This window comes from Chenopodium quinoa, unplaced genomic scaffold, assembly GCF_001683475.1.
Source record: "Chenopodium quinoa cultivar QQ74 unplaced genomic scaffold, ASM168347v1, whole genome shotgun sequence".
In the NCBI taxonomy this organism is placed as follows: Eukaryota; Viridiplantae; Streptophyta; class Magnoliopsida; order Caryophyllales; family Amaranthaceae; genus Chenopodium; species Chenopodium quinoa.
The window spans coordinates 9,551,317-9,570,025 of NW_018743331.1; the positions used below are offsets into that span (position 1 = coordinate 9,551,317).

Genomic DNA, 18,709 nt, shown 5'->3' on the forward strand with positions numbered 1-18,709 from the left:
TCGAGATTGGCTAGGAGTATTCGAAGCTCGTGATGGAGGTATGGTGTTTGATTACGGAAAATATCAAGGATGTATTAAGACGTGTTTAGGCTAAGGCTAGAAATAAATAAAGAAGAGAGAGAGAGAAAAGCTTTAGCTTAGAGAGAGGATTAGATGATGATTGTTGGTAATTAAAAATGGGGTGAAACGACCTCTATTTATAAGGAAAAAATAGGGTCGAAGTATTAGGAAAGAATCAGAATCCGACTCGGAGTAAAATAGATTCCATCGCGGCGCGACAGCCTTGTCGTGGCGCGATGGTGTTGTCGCTCAGCGATGGTTTTTGAAAGATTGAATCCGTACAGAATTCTATTGCCAATCAGATTTGGTTAACCGAATATCCGTATGTATTCTATTTTGACCGAGATTAGGACCATTGAAAAACAGATGTTTAATCCCATGTAAAATTCTTAAATCTTTATCTTTTCAAAAACAGGATAAATTAGAATCTTCTAGAGTATTCTAGAAGCCAATAATAAATCCTAAGGGATTTAGGATTGAAAACAACCTTCTAGAGGATTCTAGAAGCTTGTTATAATTCCTAATTGGTTTAGGAATGAGGTTAAGATTAATGGACCCTCCACATGGTCATTGGGTCGCAAGTAAGACTTGATTCGGGCTTGGTTTATATTTTGGCCATAACTTCTTCATTATAAGTCGGATTTGGGCTTATAATATTTCGTTGGAAATATCTATTCATATCCCATCCAACTACACAATAATTGGACCAAAAATATGGACCAAAAAATAGACGTGTTTGGACATTTTTATAAAGAGGACACGAAATAAATGATTTTCAAAGACACGAAATGAATGATTTTGTTCTAAAATATTTTAGGAGAGGTTATAAATGGTCGAGGCTAAAGGGAATCTCACGACTCTTCAACTCTTCGTCGAACTCGATAATCAAGACATGAAAGATACTCATCACAAGGTTTGATTTTTGGGGAGACACAATCAGGTGTCTACACGTCTGCACCAAAGCGTTTACTACTTGAACCGTTTACAAGCCGAACTGAATTAAAACCGCTCAAGAATAAACCGAAATCGAATCGAACCGATAATAATTTGAACCGAACCGAAATCTACCTGTAAGGCACTTGAACCGATTTCAAACCGACTCGGTTTCTAACCAAACTGAAACCAAATTGTCAAACCATTTGGACAATGCTACTCAGTATTTTTCGTTACGTACTCACTTTCGAAGACTAATTGGTGGCACAAAAGGTCCTTTTATCGCAGTTAAGTTGTGGCGAGGGTCCTTTGATTGGATTCCGGCCATTGATTTTTTTTTTTCCGACCAAAATAAGCCACGTGCCTTGCACGTGACCGCATAAAATCCCTTTTTCCCTTTATTAAACCCTAATTTCATCATCACCAACCTCAGTGCGAATTCTTTTTTGTGAAAAAACAATCATCAAACTCCAATTCTAGTGCCTCACATTAAAATTGAAGGCAATTGAAGACAAATCAAACCAAGCCAAAGGGTAAAGGGGTAAAAAGGGTTTTAAGTGGTACACGAGACTTTTTTAGGTCGGAAAAAAAAAAAATCAATCACCGGAATCCGGTCAAGGGACCCTCGCCACAACCTAAGTGTTTTAAAAGGACCTTTTGTGACACCTTTTTTATAAAAGAACCTTTGCAACAAAAAGTTCTACTCAAAAAGACCTTTCTAACAAATTTTCCTAAAATTTCTACTTAGAAAGACCTTTCTAAAAAATTTTCCTAAAATTTAATATAAGTGGGGTTGGTTAAGTAATAAAAAATCTTTAAAAGCAAAAGTGAGTATAAGTAGGGAAGAGAGAGAATATGATAAATATTAAAATATGATATAAGAGGACCATTAGTGAAGAGGAAAATGGTAAAATATTGTTTAAAGTTTTCAAACCAAGTAATAAAATAAGGCCGTAAAAGGAAAGTGAAGCAAGTAATAAATACGGAGATAGTTTTTCAATTCCATTATTTGTAATCAAAACTTATGTTATTTAAACTTATTCGACATCATATTTATTCAAAATTATTTTTTTATAAATGTTATATTATCTTAATTTATAATCTATTTAAACTTATTGACACTTAATTATCTCAATAATATGTTTTCTGATTTTATTTATACATTTATTTTTATTACAACTTATCTCATTAAAATATTTTTTAAAAAATTTGTGGTATAGTGCCTGTCTCATAATATATTTTTATCCATCAATATCTTCAACCATGTATTAACAATAACTACAATTTGACCATAAAAATTGGAAGATGTTAGAGCGGTCATCTAAAAAATGAATATCACACATTAAACAAAATGACACTTTGTGATTGGCTGAAATATATATGTCATTATTATTTTTGATTTTTTTTTTAAAATATCAATTTCCTTTATCTGAATTTGACTAAACTTCTCTTAACTTAATTGAATGTATCTGAAGTTTCCTTAACTTATTAAAACTTGTTTTAGTTGTACTTTGTACTTAGATAACCCTTATCAAAACTACTTTTTCCTAAATTTAACTTATTAGAAGTTAAATGAACTTAATTATTAGATCTGAAATAAGTGAAAATAAGGTGAACTAAACAAGCTGTAAAAATTATTTTTTGATTTTTAAATTTCACTTTTAAATTTGGAAAATTAAATATTATAATGTCAAGCACAGAAATTATAATATTTAATTTTTGAAATTAAAATTTGAATTTTAATTAATTTCGCTTTTAAAAAAATCAAAATCGATGAACATGTGTAAAATTTTAGACAATCACATTGTGCCATTAAGTAAAGCTAATGGTAGTTATTTTCTAACTGACTACCATAAAATTTTCTATAAAATAAAATGGATATAAACACTATACTATATGATTTTTTTTTTATTTTTTTATTTTTTATTTTAAAAAAAACACTATACTATGAGTTACGGGGAGAATTAATTTATCATTTGAATTTATTATTAACACTCCCTAAAACAAGTGGAAATTATGGTGATCTAAATAAAGCCTTGGAAGTTTCATATTACCCTAATCTATCTATAACTACGCAGTAATAAAGTAATTACCGCTGACATCATAGCTATTCACGTGACAACTTCTTATAAAAAAATATCCTCCAAAACTATTGTTGACAGCATTCTTTTTTTTTTTTTTTTTTTTTTTTTTTTTTTTTTTTTAAGGTAAAGCTAACATTTTAAAAATATTATTATAGTTATGAAGTTAATTAGAATATTTATGTCCTTCATTTTAGCTCAATATATTTAACGAAAGGGGTCACGATTTATTTGTTTTGCTTAAAAAAATTATGTTATACACTTACAAGTGAATTTTTTATTATCAAAACCATGCATCGCACGGGGCTAACCTAGTGTTAAATATTTTACACCCAAAATTAAATTTATTTGATTTTTCTTAACTTAAGCACGTTGACGAATGAAAAATAGACTTTGAAGACAATGCAAAGGCTTGATCCAACGATGAGGTATGGTTCATAAACAGGGCCCAACTATAAAGCCCAAGAAGTAGGAGTTAAACCGGAACAAGAACAAGAGAAATACTTCGAAATTCAAAGGATGATTGGCGCCAAGAGTCATAACCGTCTAGCGGTTATTGAAGTTAATGGGAGAAACTGTCTCAAGTATGCCTATAAATAGCTAAAGAGCGCTCAAGGAAAAGACATTAGCAAATCAATCAACAACAAGCATTTTATTTTCTTCAAGCTTTCTTCTTAGCTTTCCTTGTTTTCGCTGGCTTAGTAGCCAAGCGATATTTTACTCTTTTAGCATGTATCAAAATTCAATCATCCTTTCCAATTGTATGAACATGGAAGTAAACTTTCCTTCAACTAGTATAATTATAGACATGACTTTATCTTTCAATTAATGGAGAACATTTGCATCTTTTGTCATATGTTTACTTACTCGTTTTTTTTAGTAATCTAACTTGTTTTATTTCTTTGGGAAAAACTTCTTTATTGTTTGTTTTGTAACATTAGCGAGATTATCAATCTTTTGAAATCAGTAACAAGAGGGGCAGCCCCTTAACAGGGACGAAGCCAGGATTTGAAATCCAAAGGGGCCGAGACTTATATTAAATAGAGTAGTATTGTATTTCATACATGTAGTATATGTTTTCTATCGCAAACTTTTTTCTTTTGCACTATTATAAATTAGCTTTGAACACATTTTTCACTAATATTTCTTTTTTTGATAAAATATATTTTACTAATACATAACAAAACAAATGTTATTAGTTGTACTATGATTAAACTCAATGTATAATTTTAAATAACCCATTTTTATAATTTATACAAATTATTATCAAAGATATTGATGCTCAAATCAGTACAATATGTTAATATTTATTTTGCAAAACTCAAAACATTGTGATCGTTTATATTAAATTAAAAAAGAGGAGAAAATATTAGTTAATCTCAACAAAATATCCTTAACCATTGTTTTGTTATTCATCAAAATAATCACACATTAAAACATAGTTTAGTACAAAACCAACAAGGTTTTTCCCCATTTGTATTATTCATTGCTATTGTGGCTCATTTTCACCACAAATAATAAATTAAACATTTAAAAAAAAATACAAGAATTAAATAAAGCTACACAATATAGTCAATTTAAAATATAGAGAAAATTATTATCAGAATTTTTTATTTTATTATTTTTGTTTAAAAAGGTTGAAAGGCTAATAAGAAGCAAACTCTGGACTTCAGAGTCAAAGCCCATGTAACAAATGCCGCTGCTCCTACCGCTGAGCTAGGAATTATAATGCAATAATGGTCTACAAAATTATTGTATATAATAATAAATCAAGGGGGCCAGTTTTAACATTAGAGAGATTTGTGGTTGGGCTAGGGGCCAGGCCTCCACCAGCCCCTCTTGGCTTCGTCCTTGCCCACTAATACAATTGAATAAGATAGAGTATTTAAGTTGTTGGTAAAAAACAATATTTACCTCAACAAATATATACGAACTACTTCATATAACTATTCTCGCAGAAAACAATTTTTTTTTTTTTTTTTTTTTTCAGGCATGTTATCATTCTTTATTTCCTGTTCATCATCATATGATGTATCTTTTCATATTTTTTTTCCTGAAATCATTTAATCTGTGTTCAAGTTATATATATCAATATTTTTTGAAAGTCTGAGAAAAGAAAGTATCCTTACTTTTATCATCAGTGTTAAGAGGTTTAACGATTGATTAGCAATAATTGGTGATTTGAAAAGTAATTCCTCTTTCAAGCTTTTTGAATGGAATAGAAAATGTTGATAAAAAAACAATGGTTTATCATATTATACGGAAAATGATATAAATGGATCATCTGGTGACTTATGAAGAAATTTAAATTAAAAAAGAGAGAGAATTTTCACAGCCACAAAAGAAATAAACTGAAAACGTCAAAATTAAAAATAATGACATTGCATGAGAGTCAAATTAAAAAATGAGACATAGTTAGAGAAAAGACGTGGGTGCTAAGGTTTGGATTCAAGAGTAGATTTAAGTTTCATGGAAATTCTCCATTTCGTGGATACACTCCATTTGGTCGATATTTGTTTTATCTCAAAAAAAATCAAACAAGATATTAGGTATTGATAATGTAGAAAAATAAAGAGTTGTGGTAAAAAGTTAAATAGATTGTACTAAGGGCAAAAGCGTAAAATCACACAAAAAATCTACTAAAATAGGAAACTTTTGGTTTGTTATAGATAATGTGTAATCAACATCCGTTTTTGGAAAATATTGCACATAATTGAAACGGAGGTAATATATTAAATTCATAGTTATTTAACTTGGTAAGAAGTCATAGTTATTATTACATGATCGACCTTGTTTCAAAACACCACAAAGATACATATCAGTAGTACAATTGTACAAGTAATTTTCCAATAACCTTCCTATAGTCGATAAAATATTATCGGAGCACCAAACTGAGGACGAAGAGTTCCAAGAGCTGAAGGTGCATGAGCATACAATGGTGAAAGGTTAAAAGAGAAGCGTTGCAAAATTAAAGCTAATGTCAATTTAGCTTCCATCATGGCAAAATTAGACCCAATGCATATTCTTGGCCCCCAACCAAATGAGAAAAATGACATGTTCCCTCCGCTCGCCTTACAAATTCCTTCACTAAATCTCTCAGGCTTGAACTCCTTAGCATCAGGTCCCCAATACTTTTCGTCTTGATGTACAAGTAGTATTGGAAGATTGATTAACACTCCTTTAGGCAAGAAGATTTCTCCAACTTTGATGTCTTCTTTAACTGTGCGACTTATCTCAGACACAGGGGGATATAATCTAAGAACTTCCTGTAGAATCTTGTTTACCTATAAATTAAGACCAAAATAAAATAAAAAAATTATTAAATGATTATATTATTGTTAGCAATTCAATAATAATGTATATAAATTAATAGTGAAATCTTCCTTAGCTTGTTAGGTTGCAAGTGTGAGTTATTGTCTCACATGGAAAAATTAAATAAAAAACCACTAGTTTATAACTTAAGTGAGCTACTCCTTTTATTGTCATATGGTTTTGAAATGGAACCTCACTTGGACTTACGTGTGGGCTATTCTCTCCTCCTTGTCTCTCCCTCAATTCCTAACAATGGTACCAGAGCCGATGGTTCGGCTAGGCCTCTCGCACCCGTTTCTTAGACGCCTTTTGTGTAGGGTCTGTGAGGCCAAGACCTGTTTACTGGCGATCTCCTTAGAGGTTCTTGTCTATACTCCAATTTTCTCCATACAAGCTTCTCACTAAGAGTGCTCTGAGGGTTTGGGTGCATGGTTTCCGCTCAAGGGGGAGTATTTCAAACTCACATTTGAGGGGGAGATTGTAAGGTTGCAAGTGTGAGTTGTTGTCCCACATGGAAAAATATTAAATAAAAAATCACTAGTTTATAACCTAAGTGAGCTACTCCTTCTATTGCCATATGGTTTTGGAATGGAACCTCACTTAGGCTTATGTGTGGGTTATTCTCTTCTCCTTGTCTCTCCCCCGATTCCTAACATAGCTTGATGACAAAATTAATAAACTTGAGTAAGAAAATGTCGATCAATATTAAATGTATTTCACTTAAAATTTATAAGGGTAACGTACTAGGGTGATGAATTTTATATCACTTACGTCTCATATTTGAATATCTATACACTTTATATGTCACACTAAATCAAAATCATACCATACTACTCCCTCCGTCCCTATTTTTTTGCCCATTTGACTTTTCATAGTTTCCTAGACGCGTTTTTGAACGCACATACCTTCATTTCAATACATGTAAAAATTATAAAAACATGATATTAATAACATATGCAATGAGCCGAGTCTAACATGATCACACACGACTATATTATATTTTATAGATTAACGGTAATTTATAGTCAAAGTTTACAAAGTTTGACCCATAAAATGCCAATGGGGCAAAAATAAAGGGACAGAAGGAGTAATTACTAAACATATATTGATAACATATAAAAAAATTTAATGTTTAAATTTGTAATTCATCACCAAATTTAGATTACACACACATAAACGAACACATACAATTAATATATTTTTTATTTTATATTAAATGAAAGAAAAAGACAAAACATACACAGAAACATTTAGGCCTTGTTTGGCAATTGGCTATTGGCTGGTGGCTGTTTAACTTGGCTTGTTTGACTGGCCGTTAGTATTGGTTGTTTATAGTGCTTGTTTGACCATTTGTTGTATGTAAATATGTTTGGTAAAATCAGCAATTAGCTGTTGGTTGTAACTATGCAAAATGACCTTAAAGGACATTATTATGTGTTCTTATTCATTTATTATCAGCATTATTAATTACTAATTACTAGTTACTGATTTTTAATTATAAATTACTAATACAAAATACTAACTATATATTAATAATTACTAATTACTAGTTATTAAGTACTAATTACTAATTATTAGTTATATATTAATAATTACTAATTGTTAATTACGAACTACTAATTATTAAGTACTAATAATTACTAACTATTAATATTTAAGTAATAATAATTACTAATTTACTAATTATTAATTATTAACTACTAATTATTAACTACTAAAAACTCTTAACTACTAAAAACTCTTCGCCTCTCCTCTTTTCTCTTCCTCCTCAAAAACCCTAAAAAAAAATTCTTGTTTCAAGGGCTACCACCAACCTTTTGGTTGATGGTAAGCCCCTAATCTTTTAGTTTCTTACTAGTTTTTACTTTATGCTCACAATAATTATAGTCTCTCTATTTGAGAGTTTTTCTACCCGTATATCGGGTTATTTCTACCTGTATATCCGGTTAATTTCTCTCTTTTTGAGAGTTTTGGGGCTATGTTCTTTAATTTCGTAAGAAAAATTGATTTGTTGATGAAGAGTTGTGCTGTGTCGCCATGGAGATTAATTCTACCTCTACAATCAATTGTATCGAATGGTGTTCGATTCCAAAACTACAATAGATCGAAAGACCCCCTCGTGAAAAGCTGTATCAAACAGCGGTGTGAAAGAGGGCATTTAGAAATGTCAGATCTGGATAACAACGATCGTAGTTTTGTCAAGAATATTATTTGATTCAGTTTGTATTGTATTTGCTACTTTTGATTTATATTGTAGATGTCGTATGACTCTTCTATTAATGAATTAATTTTCTTTTCAAAAAAAAAATTATTAACTACTAAGTATTGAATATTAATTACTATTATTTTCTTTTGTCAAAAAAAAAACTATTATTTGCTAATTATTAATTATTAACTATTAATTACCAATTACTAATTAATAAATATTAATTACCACTTATTAATTACTAATTACTAATTATTAATTATTAATTATAAAACATGTATTTTGGGTGTTTGACCAATAGAAAAAGCCAAAATCCAATCAAAAAGCCAGCCAAAAGCCATTTACCAAACAAGGCCTTAGACTATGCTAATCAAAATTGGATTAGACATTTAGCAGTTAGACTTTAAACCAAATCTATCACAATTCAGAGCATCTTATTTCGACTAAATAAACATATCTCTATTTTAACCATTTGTAAGATATGTAGTACAAAAGTTGTATATGAAATTTAGTATAATATTTAGAGGTCATTTAGTTATGAGTTTTAAAATGTATATATGCTGATGGAAATCATATAGTAATAAAAATTTGAGGATACTATTTGCAGAAATATAGCCTTTGTACTTACCGTTTTTAGATGATTTAATTGATGAAGATCTGGTTTTTCATTTCCAAATATTTTTCGAACCTCTTCTCGTGCTCGTGCTTGCCATTCTTGATGTTTTCCAAGTAAAATTAATGTCCATACAAGTAATGTGGAAGTAGTTTCTTGGCCTGCTAAGTAGAATATCTTGCATTCATCAATCACTTCTTTAAGATCCAACTTAGTCAAATTTTGCTTCTTACTTCCATTTTGAATATCTTGGAAACTTGAGTTTAGTAATAAACCCAACAAATCATCCTTCGATTTTTCTCCCATCTTCATCGCTTTCTTACGATTGTCAATAATACCTTTCAGTAGAGTGCGGATTTGTTTGTCAATGTCCGCCATCCTCTTATGTGCCCTAGTTGGGACAAACCTAAATTCAAAAAAAAAAAAAATACAAAATTGATGAAAATGCTAGCACTAAGTAAGGATTGTGTGGAAGATGTTTTTTTTTCCTTTGGTGTAAAGAAAGTGACATCAGAAAGCTAGTTCACATTCACATTCACATTTCACATGCTAAATGAAAAATGAACACAATTGCCTTCATGCTATTTTAGGCACTATGAAAAATTTGACCTTGAAAGTTAATAAAATGAAATTTTATCTATACATAAAAAGGAAAATTTGATTTAAATAATTTAACCTTTGACCGATTTGTTTTTAATAATCCAACCTTTTGATTATTTTACAATAATTCAAGTTTTATACCCCATCTTTTTCTATTAGGCCAAACCGGTCACCAACCTACAATAGTAGGTTACCTTACCACGTGTCATATTTTGATTTGCATAAATTTTTCTTTTTTCAATTTTTTTTTTCTTTTCATTTCCCCTTCCCCTTCCTTCATTCCCTCCATGACTCCCGGCTACCAACACCAGAGCAACCAACCTCCCTCAACCCACCACCAGCAGCAACGCCCCGAAACCTACCAACAACAGCCCCCTATTCCCTCACCCTTTCTTCCTAATTCCCTTTAACGTCAACCTCCACCTGCCCACATTACTAGCCACCCTCGCTCCCTTGGCGAAACTCGAATCCAAAAATATCTAACCCACGTAACCTAACAAATATTCAACTTATCTCCGTCGAAATTCACCCACCTTCGCCGAAACCCAGTCGAAACTTAGAAATCACTCACTTCCGTCAAAACGAAGCCCAGAAAACCCGCCCGCCCTCTCTCGAAATTTGAAATCGCTGAAACCCATCGACAATTGAGGGTGTTCATGGTGGGTTGAGTTCGGGCTGCGGGAATGAGGGTTTCGGTTGGTTACAGAGTGGCTGAAGTCGATAAGGTATGCAGTTGAGGAGTGGGGGGAGGGGAGGGGAGGGCGACTGGGCGGTAGAGGGTTGGAAGGAAGGAGAGGGGTGGTAGAGTGGCTGGGGAAGGAGGAGGAGAGAGAGGTTTTTTTTTTTTTTTTTTAATTTATTTTTTCCTTTATTTTTGTTAAATTTGAAAAAATAAAATAAAAATTACCTGCTATACAGGTAACTGGTCATTTTAGCCTAATAGAAAAGAATGAGGAGTAAAGCTGGGATTATTGTAGAATAATCACAGGTTGGATTAATAAAAATTAAATCGGCCTAAGGTTAGATTATTCAAATCAAATTTTCCATATAAAAATCAAGCTAAGAGATTATAGCCTTCTAGTTTCGTATGTATCTTATATACTCCCTCTATCCCTATTTTTTTTTGTCCCATTTAAATGTGCACAATCTCTAAGACGCGTATCAAAACCTCCATATCTTTATTTCTATACACGTAAAAATTATAAAAACGTGATATTAATAAAATATACAATGAGATGAATTTTAACAAGACCATTCATGACTATATTATATTTTATAGATTATTGGTAATTAATGGTCAAAGTTTTCAAAGTTTGACCTTAAAATTGCAATGGGGCAAAAATAAAGGGACGGAGGGAGTATGCATATAATTAATAATAACATAATACTAAAACATACATCAGGAATGACACATGTCACTTTCAGGTGTTGTATTTTGTGTCACTTTCAGGTGTTGTATTTTGCCTCCAAAAGTCCAAAACTCCCCTTCCCTTTTTCTAATTTTTTTTAATTTTTAATTTTTAATTTTTTTTTATTTTTTTTTTGGTCAATGCCATCAACTATCTATTATAAATTATATACAATATTCACCAAATCATATAATTATGACTTTTTTTATTCACATATTTCCCAAATTTAAATTAAAATATTCTCCATATCTATTAATTTCTAACTATAAATGTTACTCCATATATCATATACAATACTGGTGGGTCAAATATATAGTTATTATCATGTCTATAGATTTGGTGAACACGACGGGTAAAACATGTATTAGATTGTAGTTGCTAAAGTGAATGATATGATAAGAAAATTTTACTTTTTTCCCTACGAAGATAGAAAACAAATTAGTCTACTTCTCTTATATAGTTATGTGGAGCATTATTCATTTATTTTTTAATTAAGAAAATAACATTATAAAAATTAAAAGAAATGCAAATAACATAAAATACTATTTAAATTACAATCTTTTATTTTTGTATCGACCATTAGTAAATTAGTCCTTTATTACTAATTGAATTATCTTTGTTTTTTTCCTACGGAATTAATAATTTGATTTATAAACCGTGCGTCGTATGGGCACTATGCTAATGATAAATATTCTACTGCTCAATGTATTGCAAAATGTTGCCAAATAAATTATCTTTTTACCATTTTATAGCAAAAATATTCATTGTATTTTTTATGGTTATTCATGCAAAACTTTGGGAGTGATAAATTATTAAAAACCTTTTGAAATAATAACTTTTTGTAATGAAACAATCTCTTGCTCATTAATTTTGTAAGGTAAGAACTAAAAAATTTGGTTAATAAGACACATATAATTACCTCAATCCAGGGATATAAACTGAATTTATAAGTGGCATGGCAACCATAATTTGCTCGTTTATGAATTCAAATATTTTTTTCCCTTCTTCATAACTACTTCCAAACGCAGCTCTTGAAATGACATCTGCAGATAGCTTATGCAAATGTGACCATACTTCTATCTCACAAGACCCCGTCTCTGACGCCTGTTCTTCCCATTCTTGGATCATGTGATATGAACTTGTCCAAAATGCAGGAAGCATAAACTACAATTCAATTATGACGGGTTACAACATAGCCGATAGTGTAACATATTTATCTTACATCCTGGTGTGTTACTGTTACATAATCAAATGCTTATTGAAATAAGGGAGGTACTGTAGTATTTTTTTAATGTGAAAATAAATGACAAAATGGAAGTAGAATTAAACAAAATACTCCCTGCGTTACATATTATTCGCAACAGAGGAATATTTTATGTCTCACAAATAATACCTTTTTGTTGCGAGTAATATGTAATAGAGGAGGTATAAAAAATTAGAAAACAAGTAAACCTTTAGCTTGTCAATGTGAAAAGCTGGATTGAGTAGCTTCCTCCGCTTGGCCCATACATGACCCTCTACTTGAACCAAACCAGTTGCGAGCTGCTTAAAAAAATGGTTCGATTGTGGCTTCTGAAACTCGTTTATCTTCATAAACACTTCTCTCATCAATTCTGGTTCCGAAATCGTAACCAAGGGCGTTGGACCATTCCACATAAAACATCTTTTACCTGTACATAAGTATATATGTACATATCAATTTAATTGTTACATTTTACTTGATGCCACGTTATATAGGGAAGATAATTTGCCTTTTAAATTTATTTTTAATTCAAAAATACTAATTATAATTTTTTTTTTAATTTTTTTTTTAATTTTTTTCTTTTTATAAAAGTCCACCTAATGTAATAATTTCCCTTTCGTAATAATAAATAAATAAAAATAAATAAATAAATAAAATAAAAGGATTTTTTTTTTGTCAAAATCTACCTAATAATAATGCCCAGGTTTTGTGAGAAACTACCTAATAAAAAATTGTTGTAAGAAATTACCTAATAAAAGGTGAAATATTGTAAAAAATTACCTAATAAAATGTAAAATGTTGTATAATACTACCTCTACCGGAAATCCACTATTGACCCACCTCAAAACACCCCCAAAACCATCGCTTTTACCCCAAAATAAACTCAACCTACTTCAATCCCAAAACCACCACCTCTAACCCCAAAAACCAACATCCCGAATCACGAAACTACTCTCACCAACTCGGAATATCCTCTAATCACCCCGAAAATAACCTTACCACCTTGAAAATCAACCCCGTAGTGGTTTCGGGGTTGTTTTGAGGTGGCTCAACGCCATAAAATTAGGTTGACGGTGGAAATTCGTCCAAAAATAATACTTTACAACATTTTACCTTTTATTATTAGATGTTTCTTACAATATTTTTTTTATTAGATAGTTTTTCATAAAATTTAGATTTTATTAGATAGTTTTTTAGAAGAAAAAACAAACCAAAATAAAATCGTATAAGTTATACATGCATATCTCAATTTTAAATCAGTTCTTGTTAAACTGCTATACGAACCTCAAGTGTAACCATTATAATAAGACAGAGAAAGGACTTGCTTAATGTTCTTAAAATAAGAACTCATCCATTACAAATTTACCAACTTGTTTGCATAGATGACTTATTATATGGACTAGATTCACGTACTAAAGGTATAGCTATCAATTAAGATGTTTGGGATAGGTGTAGTGGGGTCAGATGAGGTCTAGTTTTAAGTTTAAACCATGCTTAATTATTGTGTTCATATAAGTTAAAATCGAAATTAATTTATTAGATTAGTTTCAGGCCAAATTGGTTTTTGACACCTTTAATATGGAGTAGGTATCAAAAATGCGAAACTTTGTAAGTAGTTAAAATTTCGTACACTTTTAGGGGGCATTTGGTATGAAATAATGGAAATGGAGTGGAAAACAAACAAATAAGAGGGAGAAAAGAAAACATTTTTACCTTTTTATTTGTTAGGTTTAATCATGAAAAGGAATTACTTAAACCTATCTCTCTTTATTTTTGTTTGAGAAGAGTAAGGGTAATTGTTACCTTAGGTTTTAGAGAGGAAATAAATGGGTAGAAACTATTACTTATAGGGGGCGTTAGGTTAGTGTATTTTTTGGTTTGGAAACGTATTCGATTAAACCGATATCGTTACCATGTGTTTGGTTTGAAGGCATGGTAACAATTACCATTACCTAAGGGTAATGGTTACCCCTCATTTGTTACCTCTCAATAAATTGGGGTAACAAATACCCTTACTTTCCTCTTAACAAATAACTTTTCCATGGTTAAGCCAAACACATGAAAAGGTAATAACTAAATGATTCATTCCCCCCCCCCCCCTCTTATTTGTTTCCTTTCCACTCCATTTCCATTTTCCGAACCAAACACCCCCTTGAGTGCAAGGATAATTATTACCTTAGATTTTAGAGAGGTAACAAATGGGTGAAAACCATTACCCTTAAATAATGGTAATTGTTACCCAAACCTTTTCAACCAGACACTTGAAAACGGCAATGACTCAATTGAATCCTTTTCCAACCCAAAAAAACTCTTACCAAGCGTGCTCTTATTTCAAAGGAAAATTTGTCAAAAAAAAACCTTTTAAAAGTACCATTTTGCAAAAAAAATAAAAAAAAAACCTTTTTAAAACCTTTTTGGTTAAAAAAAACATCAGTTCATTTTTTTTTTTGCGAGAGGAAACCCAGACCATTTCCTTAATTATCCTCTAATTAAATTAATTAGACTCTAATTTCTTCCCATTTCTTCTAATTAACCTCTAACCCACCCAATTACTTAATAATTAGATTAAATTTATACATAAAAAAAACAACCACCCCAACCACCAACTAACCACCCCTTCCCCTTCTTCCTCCCTTCCCCCTCCCTTGGAAGCAACCCCCTCACCCACCGGACTCGTCACCCAAATCCCCCTACCTCCGGCGACCTACTTGGCCTCCACGTCCGGATCGATTGACCCTCCCTTTCCCCCTTATCCCCGTTGGCGACCACCACCTCCCTTCAAATTTTTTGCTCTTATTTACTCAAACAAGCTCAAATCAAGTCCAAATCAATTGCAATTTGCTTCTATATCACCCTAGCATTACATACACACATAATCAAAGCCAAAACAAGCATCAATTGCAAGCAAGATGCACAAAATTAAAAAACCCCCCAAATCAATTTTCTAGGTTTTTTCAAAATCAAGGAGGTGGTTGTCGGGCGGTGATTAGGGGGAAAGGGAGGGTCGTCTGGCGGTGGAAGAGGTCGCCGGAGGTGGATGGGCTCTGGACAGCAGGTCAAGTGGGGGAGAGGGTTGATGCCATGGGAGGAGGAAGGGAGAAAGGGAGGAGGAAGGGGAGGGGGTGGTGGTTTATATATATATATATATTAATTAAATCTAATAATTGAGTAATTTGATGGGTTAGAGGTTAGTTAGAAGAAATGAGAAGAAATTAGAGTTTAATTAAGTTAATTAGAGGGTAATTAGGGAAATAGGTTTCCTCTCGCTAAAAAAAAATTAATATGGTAATTTTTTGTAACCAAAAAGCTTTTAAAAGGGCTTTTTTTTCGCAAAATAATGCTTTTAAAAGGATTTTTTTTTTTTTTTACAAATTTTCCTATTTAAAATAATTACCTTTATCTAGTGACTAGTATTGTCCCTGAACTTATCATAAACCGCCTAGCATGTCACAAGACTCACAACAGGCGACACATAAGGAGGAGGACCTATCATCATCCCCTATCAAGTCGCCCTGAATTTGACGCATTGTATGTCAAATTTAAAAAATTAAAAATAAATATATAAATTAATTCACTTTTCAAATTTTAGGTTACTCCGTATTACAAAATTGTATGTCAAAATTTTCAATTACGGATTAGCATAAATCCTATAAAATCATAGACAAGCCGATTGTTTGGTTATTCAATATATATAAATGAAAGTATATGTTGATCCATTTTATAAAACAATTTTTTTTTCCACTTTTTTGATCGATAGGAAAAACAATTGCATGCTTGGGGTGTACACATGATAATAATCTACACTTGGAATTAATTCAGTGTTTTTCCGCAAAAAGCGGCAATATTAATATGGAATTTCCTTCGTTTTCTTTTGTTGTTAGTAATTTTTTTTTATTTTTTTTTTTCCGTAAGTTTTTCATGCATGCATTTGAATTTAAATACCTTTAAATAAGTATTATAAAATTTTAATTGGTAATTATAAATTGAAACGAATTTAACAAAAATCTATTGTACTACGCTTTAGAATCCATAGTTATATGCGATGAAAACTTTTGAAAATTCCAACCAGGAATAACACATAAAATTTAGTAAAACACAGGTCGTGTCCACACAAGTACGTACCGTATGTATTGACAGTGTGTTGAAAGAATGGAAGAACACGTGAAAGATGATCATTTGATAAATACGGCATAGCGGGTTTCGATCTAGCCTCAATCAGCATCCTTTCTTTGTCTTTGGTATCTCCATAGAGTAGCCTATAAGAGTTACCATGGAAACCTTGCTTTCTGAGACATCTTTCTAATCTTTTAGGCTTCAACCATACCCACTTCAATATACTCCACAACAAATTCAGCAACACAACACATACCAAAGAAAATACTACAAACATTATTCCTTTTCCTTCCATATCTCTTTTTAAGACAAGTAGTTACTCTTATCCCTGTTCAAAATTAATAATCACGTTAATAGTACACTACACACATAAATTGAACTATTAATATAATGATGTAATATAACGACGAAATACAACAGTTATTTGTGTTTGGCTTTGTGATAAGAGAATAGATATTATATAAAATATAACACAAATACTACACTAGCATGTATTCACGTACGTACAAGAAATGAAGGGATTATGTCTGGCTATGAATATTTGGTCGACTTGTGTGCCACAGATTATCCTTTTAGTATCTTATTTAGCGAACAAGCTATACCATACATGCACGACAGCACGAGTTTGTGCTTTGTTGCCATATGTTACAGTGGGCCAATTAATTAGTTACGTAGCAGCTTTGAAGATGTAGAATATCGTTATGAAAATGAAAAGAAATGAAAGTAAACCTCATATTAGTGAATTAGGTACCAAAAAGTAGTGTCTAAACACTACTTGTAGTTTGTCGATTTCTTCAACACAAAGTACTGGGTGATGCTTAACATTAGTGAGACGGCGCTCACCTTCACACAAACAATCTCCTCCAAACAAGTGAAACAAATCATCACATTTTCAATCAACTATGATCAGAACCATTTGATCAGATAATGATATTAAAACTCCATATCTGCTGCGAGTTCGACTTGGTAAATTAAACTCATCATCATCTTCTTTATTATTATTATTATTATTATTATTATTATTATTATTATTAGTATTATTATTATTGTTATTGTTATTAATTTTTTTTATCGCTCCTAAAAAATTGTCTAAGCAGAATGGCGTGATCATTTGGTCAGATGATTTTTTTGTGATTAATTGTCCCGATAATATCAGTTACTATTTGGATGATACTTAAAGTGTATAAGCTGGATGATATGATTGATTGGCTAGATGACATGGTTAATTGTCCGAATAATATAAGTAACTATTTGGATAATATCATTATAATTGATTTATCATTTTTAAAGATTGGACTTTCCTTATTTTGGGTTTTTCTCAAAAAGTTATTGGTGAGGAAAGTCTTACCCAATATCTTCTCTGTCTTTATTTCTATTTGCAATTAATGTAAGTGATTTTTTTACGATTTTTTTTCCAAAGAAAATGTACTTTCAGGTTATGCTCTCCTTACCTTAATTTCACTTATTTCAAATTTAATAAAATCTAATAAGTTAAATAAGGGTTAGTTAGTTTAGATATATAATTTTGTGAATAACGGAATGTTATTGTTCTACCCAATTAGGGAGCCCTGACACTAGACCTGGTTATTGGATTAGGTAATCCAATGGTAATAGGGTTAGGACAAAGGTTTTAAAGAGTCTTTAATGGCGGAGACTTTAATGGACAAGGCCATAATTGGGTCAGATCAATATTGGGTCAAAATATTTGTTCAACTTAAGAAAATTTTGACATTTATTACCTTTTAAATGCATCGTTTTGAAAATAACTATCTTAAAGAAAAAAAAAAATTATTTAACTACCGCTGAAAGTCAAAATCTTTTGGTTTTGCTACCCACTTATAGTTTCTATCAAGAAAATTATTTGTGGGGGTCCACTCTCCACTTTTTAATATGTTTCCCTCATTTTGTGTGCCGAAAGTTGTTCTTTCAAGGTTTGGGGGTCATTTTTGCCCTTAGAACTTGATATTGAGTTCGGAATTGAAAAAAAATAACGTAAATGTCTTGTTTTGCATGTCTACAAATGACTCGATTTGCATATTGATATAATTTAGCCGAAAAAAATTGTTTGGTTAAGGACTTTTCATTTTAGCTCTTATGGGTCCAAAGTATACTTGAATTTGGCAAAAAAATAATGTAAAT

At 31.2% G+C, this 18,709-nt stretch overlaps 1 protein-coding gene across 3 annotated transcripts; it reads right to left on the minus strand.

Annotated features, from left to right (window-relative positions):
- Window positions 1-5,804: 5,804 nt before the first annotated feature.
- Window positions 5,805-17,250, minus strand: LOC110737909 (cytochrome P450 CYP72A219-like). 3 transcript variants are annotated; one of them, XM_021918254.1, is made up of 6 exons: window positions 17,078-17,250; window positions 16,580-16,898; window positions 12,667-12,884; window positions 12,134-12,378; window positions 9,221-9,611; window positions 5,805-6,358 (listed from the first exon to the last, which is right to left on the minus strand). In XM_021918254.1, exons 2-6 carry the CDS (start codon window positions 16,863-16,865, stop codon window positions 5,933-5,935), a joined length of 1,566 nt encoding a protein of 521 aa, XP_021773946.1. In that variant the 5' UTR covers window positions 16,866-16,898; window positions 17,078-17,250; the 3' UTR covers window positions 5,805-5,932. The 3 variants fall into 3 exon arrangements, with proteins under 3 accessions (XP_021773946.1, XP_021773947.1, XP_021773948.1); XM_021918255.1 differs by having other exon boundaries at window positions 17,074-17,250; XM_021918256.1 differs by lacking the exon at window positions 17,078-17,250 and having other exon boundaries at window positions 9,221-9,596; window positions 16,580-17,065.
- Between the last annotated feature and the right edge of the window lie 1,459 nt (window positions 17,251-18,709).

Excerpts from the sequence above, each read along its gene's own strand:
- LOC110737909 (XM_021918254.1), bottom strand. The coding sequence starts at position 16,865 with ATGGAAGGAAAAGGAATAATGTTTGTAGTATTTTCTTTGGTATGTGTT. Across the intron at positions 12,379-12,666 it reads TTCACATTGACAAGCTAAAG|TTTATGCTTCCTGCATTTTG; the intron begins GTTTACTTGTTT and ends ATTGAATTGTAG. Across the intron at positions 9,612-12,133 it reads GTTTATATCCCTGGATTGAG|GTTTGTCCCAACTAGGGCAC; the intron begins GTAATTATATGT and ends TTTTGAATTTAG.